The following is an 8,642-nucleotide window of genomic DNA, read 5'->3' on the forward strand; positions in this document are numbered from 1 at the left end:
CCGACTTTTTAAAGACACGCAATTCTTGATCTTTTTGTCTTGAAGCAGAAGTGGGTTGCTCTAGTGGTGAGCATCCTCCACTTCCAACCAAGAGGTTGTGAGTTCGAATCACTCCAAAAGCAAGGTGGCTAGTTCTTGGATGGAAGGAGCCGGGGGTCTATCGGAAACAGCCTCTCTACCCCAGGTTAGGGGTAAGGTCTGCGTACACACTATCCTCCCTATACCCCAATAGTGAAATTATACTGAGTTATTGTTATTGTTGTTGTTGTTGTTTCATGTCCACCCATAAACATAAACAAAAGTAATTAGCAACAAATCTCTTGTATATGTTTTGAGGACAATGAACCTGAATGTTGTCCTTTGTAAAGAAATTAATACAGAATATTAGCATTATATATGATCATATCTTGTTCTCATTTTGCTGAAATTGGAACCTTGTATTTCACTTGCGTTTTTCACATGTATTCAGCCTTATTTTGGACGACTATGTGAAGGAATCCATATAAACAACCAAAACTAAAACAGAAAATATGCATCTCACTAAGCAGTAGAATGAGTTAAAGTGTTAAACCCTTCCCTATTGTTATTAATAATAAGATTAGCACTGTTATTTTACACCATTGCCAAATCACAGGCAATGACCTCAGCTTTGCTGAGTACAATACAAATGGAAACCAGGAAAACAGCAGAATATAACTAGATAGCTAACTGTATAAGGACATTGTGAGGAAAGGGTTGTTCCGAAATTCAATTCTTTCTCCAAATATTGCACCCAAGAATTAATACTCATCGAATTCTGAAAAGACGACTACACACTCAAGGCTCGTATAAGATAGTGGTCTCAGCAATCATGGAAGTCACGACGTATGGATCCATATTCGAAGCAGGCCTCCTATCCTCGAAGTATCCCTTCCCTTCTCTCTCCGTGTCTCTTCCCACACGAATAGATGCACCACGGTTCGCAACTCCCTGAACAATCCACATGCATCAACATAAATGAGATACACGACATTTAACTTATATATACTGACAGTATAAAGAATTTTTACTGACAGTATAAAAGACTACAGTATCACGTACCCATTTGAATGTGTTGATGTCAGCTGTTTCGTGTCTTCCAGTGAGACGACGCTCGTTGCCTTCACCATATGCTGCAATATGCTCCTTGTGCCTCAATCCAAGTTTCTCAATTGCCTTCTTAATGACTTCATACCCTCCTTCATTCCTCATAGACTTTGTGCTGAAAAAATACATTCCAAATTTTCAATCACTTAGAAATTGAGAAAAATATTAATTATGAGTTGAATATGAAATGTTATTATTTATTGCTCTACCTGTAGTTTGTATGAGCTCCAGCACCATTCCAGTCACCCTAGAAGGGCAAAAAAAAAAAAAGTATTTGAAGTTAGGATTTAGGCAATTGGACATGATTTGGTCGAAATTTGAAGGGGAAATTAAAAACACAAGTATTTGAAGTTGAAGTTGAAAAGGATGTTTGTTCTTTGGGTTACAGGTTCGAGCCGTGGAAATAGTCTCTTGAGAAATGTAGGGTAAGGCTGCGTACAATAGACTCTTGTGGTCCAGCCCTTCCCCGAACCCTACGCATAGCGTGAGCTTCGTGCACCATGCTGCCCTTATTTGATCTCTACGAATACAAAATAGTGAGCTTACCGGAATAGGTTTGGGGTCAAATGAGACCACAACTCCAGCAATCTCAGTAATCCTCTGTTTAAACAACAAAAATCAATAAGTGAATATAAGTTAAAATCCACATAGTAAGAGAAATGAATTTGAAATTGAGGCTAAAATTATCAACAACTTAGCTACATTACCTCAAGAATGTAACGAGCTGCCCACAATTCATCAGCTGCTGAAATGCCAACTGAAGGTCCAACTTGAAATTCCCACTGCATCACATCATGTCGAAACAAAGCAAACTAGGGTTCAGACGAATCTAAGGAAGGTTCTGTAAGTTCAATTGAACTAGTTGCTTTCGCTTGAATTATATAATACATATAATAATATCATACTCGTTCTAAGCCCACTGACTCTATATTCTGGATTCGCCTAAGCTAATAAAGATGCAAAAGGAATAGGCTGTATACCTGTCCGGGCATCACTTCTCCATTGATACCACTGATGTTAATCCCAGCATAGAGACATGCCTTATAATGGGAGTCAACGATATCGCGTCCAAAAGCCTTTCCAGCTCCAATTCCGCAATAGTATGGTCCCTAAATTCAATCATAAAATTAGTCAGATAACATTAATCAGCCGTTAGAGAAGGAAAATTTCATAATCATAAATAATCATGTGATTTTCTAGTCTTAGGAAGTTGCTTGAAACAAGGGGGAATTATTCACTTTTTTTTTAAGTCATTTTTTTTTTTTAAACCCCTCCCAAATTAGGAGGATCTATAGTATTTCCACACTTCCCCTCCACTGTAAATATTAGCATAGACATAGACATCACTGCAGAAATAAGAGGGGAGGATATAAAAGCAAGAAAAAGGTATTGGTTAAAGAACTAAAAATGTTACACCTTTTTTCCCGATTATTCTCTTTTTCCATGTGAACATAACTCTGATTAGGTACTAAGAAACCAAACAAAGAACAAATGTCTGTAAGCTATATTGATCGGATCCTCCAAAAATGTTGTTGCATTCGTGTTGGAGGATCTGATAAGGGTGCGGCCCCAATTTTGAAGGATCCGAGCAACATAGTCTGAACTATTAAAAAATAAAAATAAAACTGCAATCTTAAATGGGAAAAAGGAGTTAACAAATTTACCTGTGGTCCAGGAAAACCACCAAGAGGCCATCCAAGAGGCCAATTGATATCTTTTTGCAACAAGGTGTATTCTTGCTCAAGACCATACCTAATTTACACAATTTATCAAACAGTTAGAAAATTTCCAAAATTATATAGGGAAATTTTTTGGAGGGGAGCCTTGGCGTAACGTAAAGTTGTTGCTATGTGATCAGGAGGTTACGGGTTCTAGCGGTGGAAACAGTCTCTTGCAAAAATGCAAGGTAAGACTGCGTACAATAGACTCTTGTAGTCCAGTCCTTCTCCGGACCACGCGCATAACGGGAGTTTAGTGTACCGGGCTGTCCTTTTATATAGGAAAAATTTTCTACTATGAAAACTAAATAGGATATATGTCAATATACCATGGTTCCTCAACAACAACATCAGGGTGGCTGAAAATCTTGGCAGCACTGTGCCTTTTGTTTGTTGGAATGGGTTCACCAGTTGGGGTGTAACAATCACAAATGACCTAAAATAAACAGAGGGGAAAAAAAGACAAAAAAAAGGTCAAACATATGATTACATAGTCCAAATAATAGTACTGAACTAAAGAACAATGGAAGAGAATGCCAGATTTAATGACATGTATCAAGTAAAGGATTTTACTATACACATTGACTGTGCAAAGAATTTCTATACTATCAGTGTAGTTTAACACGTTGTAATAGATAATCTACCTTATTTTTTAAGTACCAATTACACTTTCTCTTGACGGTTACATATAATTATTTTTTATATTGTCAGTATATAACAATTAAAATCAAAAGTAAATGTGCAACTCACCAAGATATTGTTGCCCCTTCTGAATGGATCCTTGAAAATTGCTTGAGGACTGTATCAAAATTACAATAAGTGACATTCAGATAATTGTTCCTTGTAAAGGACATAAAAATCACTCCATCTGTTTCAATTTATGCGTCTTAGTTTGATTGGGCACAGAGTTTAAGAAAGTAAGGAAGACTTTTAAATCTTGTAGTCTTAAATTAAACATGTGTATATTATACCAAAATGTCTTTAAACTGTGATCTTAAATATGTCATGTGAAAAGTTGGAGTTAAAAAATTACTAAATATAGAAGAGACTTTCTTTTTTTAAATAGACTAAAAAGGAAATTAAGACACATAAAATGAAGACTACAGAAAACTTACTATAGGATCACTTCACTGTCTTCTCCAGGAGCTTGTCCTGTGCTAGAACCATCATAATTCCATTTGGGAAGCTTTGAAGGATCATCAACAGGTCCAGAAAGTGTCTTTATATAAAAACATATAGCAGTAATTTAGCAATCTTATGTATTAAAAAGAAAAAAGGATTATGTTATCTAAAATAAATAAAAACAAACAGAAGATTTTATACTCTGGCTTTGCTCCTGACGTCCATTCCTGATCCACCAATCCTGATTATAAACAAAGAAGATATACCAAGAACTAGATTAACATCAAAATTTACATTATAGTAATTGAAAAACAACATATTACCATAGAAGCAAAGGATTCCATTATACATATAAGTTCTTGATTACCATGTAGTATTATAGTACTGAAAATTTAGTTCAATAACAACAATAGCAACATACCCAGTGTGATCCAACAAGTGAAGTCTTGGGAGCAGAGGCGGAGTCAGAATTTTAAGCTTTTGGGTTCAAGCAGTGGCAGAGCCACCTTATAGAAAGGGGTGTCAAATGACACCTCTTCACGGAAAAAATACATTGTGTAGCTAGGTAAAAAAATAAATTATATATATATATATACTATGTATTGACTCCCCTTAATTTTTTGGTATGTTTACTTTTATATATTTTGACCCTTAACAAAAATTTTGGCTCCCCCACTGGGTTCAAGATTCTAATAGTTTTAAGTTATTGGATTCTAACTTAATAATTTATACAAATTCAATGAATTTTTTAAGACAAATGCATGGTTTGAACCAAATCTATTGGGTTCGCCCGAACCCGCTCCCAGCACTCTAGCTCCGCCCCTGCTTGGGAGAGTGGGGTGTACGAAAAACTTACCTCTGCCTTGCGTAAGATAGAGAGGCTATTTTCGATACATCTTCGGCTCAAGAAAAACTTTTAAGTCAATGGGTGCAAAATACTAATGTACATATTACTTCTCTGTGACAATGAGTGTGAATTTTGAAAAATATAAATATTTTTAATATTTATTCAAAGTGAAGTTGAACATGGCACTGTGGACATTGGCCATTGCCAATGGCTACTAAGAACAAACAAAGGAAAACTAATGTACACTTCCTATCTTAGGAGAGAAAAATGGAAGCAAATAAAAGCACAACAAAAATAATGAAATAAGATATCTTGGATAAGCAAAACTACAAAAAAACAGTAAAGATCAAGAAAAATGGATGTAATGAATTAACGTATGTATTACAGAACTAACCATATGGATTAAAATTGGTTATGTCTACTGCGAAAAGTATTACAGAACTAACCATATGTATTCAGCAATAATTTTCTGAGTGGAGTCAGAGAGATTGAGATTAACGAGATCTGAAAGATGAGCCATATTGGAAAATAAGAGTTCTGAAATTGGCTGAGTTCGTATATGAGAGAATAAAAATGTGTATAAGCAAAGGTGAAGATGTAGAGAAGCAGTTTGCTCTGTTTTTATAGGCAGCTTTGAGAGTGTTGGTTGTATAAAACTATTCATATTATTACTTACTCCTATTCAACTTCTAATTAATATGTGAAAAATAAAACTTCTAATTAATAAAAAATCTGCCCGTCCCAATTTTTTTTAAAAAAATTAAGTTCAGAATATGAGAGGCTACTTTTTGGTCAACTTGTTTTCTCAATTGAAATCAGATAGCAGGCTCGTTAAATAGGGAGTAGTACAACAGACGGAACCAGAAACTTTTATAAGAGAATTCAAAATTTTAAGTATATTGCACTTAAAATTAGAATTTGCAGCCTAAAATCATTTTTAAACCGCCTTTATTACTACAATGAAAGCTTCTCAAGAGGATTTTAAAAACTTATATATGTACAAGTAAAATTATTTTTATTCTATTTATATAGTGCATTTTTTCGATAAAAGAAATTCAACTATAACATTTCAAGGCTCCACAAAGGGAATAATAATGTCATTTGACAAAAAGAAATAAAAGAAGAAAGATCAAAAGTCATTGTTTGATTTCTTAAGTTTCTTTAAACATTACATCGAAAAATAAATAGACTTAATTGATCTAGTTCTTCCTAAACGCAGAATATAATAAAAGATTCATGCACCAATATGTTCTTCCATAAAAAGTGAGGGCCGTTTGGTTCAAAATCAGAATATATATTCCAGGATTATAATCTAGGACTGAAATCAGGATTATAACCCGGATAATATGTACCACTTTTTATATGAGGTAAGTTATACTAATATTTTGGCATAAAAAATAGTAATTTATTGATTTTAGCTAATACCTTGAGATACAAAATAAATTTAATCTCAAATATTATTCCCAGATAATCCGTCCAATCCATGTGTAGCCTATATGTTATGGGTTCAAGCCGTATAATCAATCATTAATTAATGCTTGTGTTAGAGTAGACTGCCTACATCACATCCATTATGGTGCGACCCTTTTCGGGACCTTACATGAATGCAAAATATTTCGCGCATCGAGCTATTCAATCTGTTTAATCCCTTGAAAAGGCTCTAAAGAAGTAAATAAATTGGAAAAATTGATTATTTTTTTTCCCAAGAGTAGGTAACTAGCCCAAAACAAGTAAAAGAGAGTTGCCTTAGTAGGTACTAACTATTAATGCGTAAAGAGAAGCACATTGAGGATTCTCATGTTTATAAGCGAGTAATTGAAGTGCCCCTTTCTCAATCATCTTTGTCCATTTTACCAGAATTGCTTACTGATAATGCCAAAATGCAAACGTCCAACATGTGTACTGTTGCAGGAATCAATCTTTTTATTTTTGTTCACGTAATTCAAAGATATTTTAAGATATTTACACATCATCAATTAGTATGAGTTTACTCACATTGTCGGTCCCAAATTTCTTTAGTATTAAAACGTAATTGTTTTGTTACATCAACCGTAAAGACATTCTACCATGCCGCAATAGCTAAATCCAAACAAAATTCTAGCAAAGAATATAATGTCTTAGTTCAATCTCAAAGACAAAATTATTTTTTAAAATGGCCTAATGTGTAATAGTTTGGTTGAATTTACTCATTCGGTATTCGGTACCCGCATTGAAATTTGATTATATCAATTCACGGCGCGTAAGACCATTTAAGGGGGAGACGCTCCCTAACAAAAAAATTTCTATAGGTAGAGCTCGAACTCGAAACTTTTAATTAAGGGCGGAGGGATTATATCGATCCCACCACAACCCAACTCAAATTCTATTTTATATGTTTCAGAGACCTTCTCATTTTAATTTATATTTCACCTCGAATGTTATGAAGGATTATGAATCTTGGTTCAGCCAATTAATAACAAGCTGTGGGTTGTACGATAGATTATCACCCGTGAGAAAAGCATAGATTTTACCGTCGCATTCGAAAATTCCAATGATTCAACTCAGAATATTAGAATTAGAAAGAAATAAAGAAAAACTCATAACTCAGTCCTCAGAGCATGAGCTTTGGACATTCGAGTCTCGAAAATGTGGGTCTCGGCACCTAATAAACAAAACAGTTGTCATATATTTTCCTCTCTATTTCAATTTATGCGACATAAATATACAAAGTTTGTCAAAATAATTAGTAATTAATATTAAATTGACAAATATTTTGCTGCACACAGTACAAAACCAAGAGAGGTAATCGTAGTGAATGCGCCACTAGAATAATATATGGAACTTAAAAGTCACCTGCCGTCTTTAAGCGATTCAATACTGATTGCTAAACACACAGGGGCGAAGCTATGTTAGCCTAATGGTGGTTAACTGACCATCATTCGTCAAAAAATTACTACGTATAATGTAAGATATTATTTGTAATTGATTAAAAATAGACTTTGAACACCCTTGCATAGTCCATTGGCAAATTGAACACCATTATTAAATTTTCTGATTTCGCCAATAACTAGACATGAGAGAGTTATCTAGAGATAAACATTTTTCACTTACAATCCTAAAGTTACGAGTTGGAGTCTCAAGAGATGCAAAATAGGAAGCTTAAAAAAAACTCGATATTACGTGGCAACATATTAGCCGCATGAACATCTACGGCAAATTGAACGGTAAGGATTTCTCGTCGTGCCGGAAATCGACTTTCGTTTACCTTTATGGCTTGTCATAAACAGTAACCATTTTGAACACTTTATTTTTGTTTTAAACATTTAGGATGCAAAATTTATTGGTTTGACTAAATTAAATTCGTATTGAATAAACTCAATGGAAAATGCTCATTATCGAGACAATCTCTCAAGTATCATAATTTATAGCTCAAACTCAGAATATCCGCAAATTGCCAATTCTTCTTTTTTTATTCCCTTTAGAAGTTTCCTGCAATTACACCTCTGACTTCGACATTCATAAGATCTATGTTTTATATGGTTTAGTTTAATAAATACCTATATATGTATTAATACAACTACAAGAATCTTGAATATTTATTCTGATAATAACCGTTAATTAAGTCAACTGAGGGGAATATTAATTTGTTTAAGTCACTTTCATGGTTACGAATTGGCTGCATCTTGTATGCTCCTACCTACCTAATACTATTATATATATATATATATATATATATATATATATATATATATATATATATATATATATATATTAGCATTAGGTAGGTGGTGGAGTATATTCAAAAGCAAAAACGAAGTTGAAATTTTCTGACTATTTTATCAAATCTAGCT

The 8,642-nt window shown here is 33.8% G+C and overlaps 1 protein-coding gene across 1 annotated transcript; it reads right to left on the bottom strand.

Moving 5' to 3' along the window:
- Positions 1-557: 557 nt before the first annotated feature.
- LOC104107070 (glutamine synthetase cytosolic isozyme 1-1-like) lies at positions 558-5,432 on the bottom strand. The gene is made up of 12 exons (XM_009615769.3): positions 5,259-5,432; positions 4,167-4,206; positions 3,959-4,062; positions 3,594-3,642; positions 3,173-3,279; positions 2,790-2,877; positions 2,106-2,234; positions 1,833-1,907; positions 1,672-1,725; positions 1,335-1,372; positions 1,081-1,240; positions 558-969 (listed from the first exon to the last, which is right to left on the bottom strand). Exons 1-12 carry the CDS (start codon positions 5,330-5,332, stop codon positions 817-819), a joined length of 1,071 nt encoding a protein of 356 aa, XP_009614064.1. The 5' UTR covers positions 5,333-5,432; the 3' UTR covers positions 558-816.
- Positions 5,433-8,642: the final 3,210 nt, after the last annotated feature.

The sequence above is a fragment of the Nicotiana tomentosiformis genome, chromosome 4, assembly GCF_000390325.3.
Source record: "Nicotiana tomentosiformis chromosome 4, ASM39032v3, whole genome shotgun sequence".
Taxonomy (NCBI): Eukaryota; Viridiplantae; Streptophyta; class Magnoliopsida; order Solanales; family Solanaceae; genus Nicotiana; species Nicotiana tomentosiformis.

Excerpts from the sequence above, each read along its gene's own strand:
- LOC104107070 (XM_009615769.3), bottom strand. The coding sequence starts at position 5,332 with ATGGCTCATCTTTCAGATCTCGTTAATCTCAATCTCTCTGACTCCACT. Across the intron at positions 4,063-4,166 it reads ACGTCAGGAGCAAAGCCAGA|ACACTTTCTGGACCTGTTGA; the intron begins GTATAAAATCTT and ends TTTTATATAAAG. Across the intron at positions 3,280-3,593 it reads GAAGGGGCAACAATATCTTG|GTCATTTGTGATTGTTACAC; the intron begins GTGAGTTGCACA and ends TGTTTATTTTAG.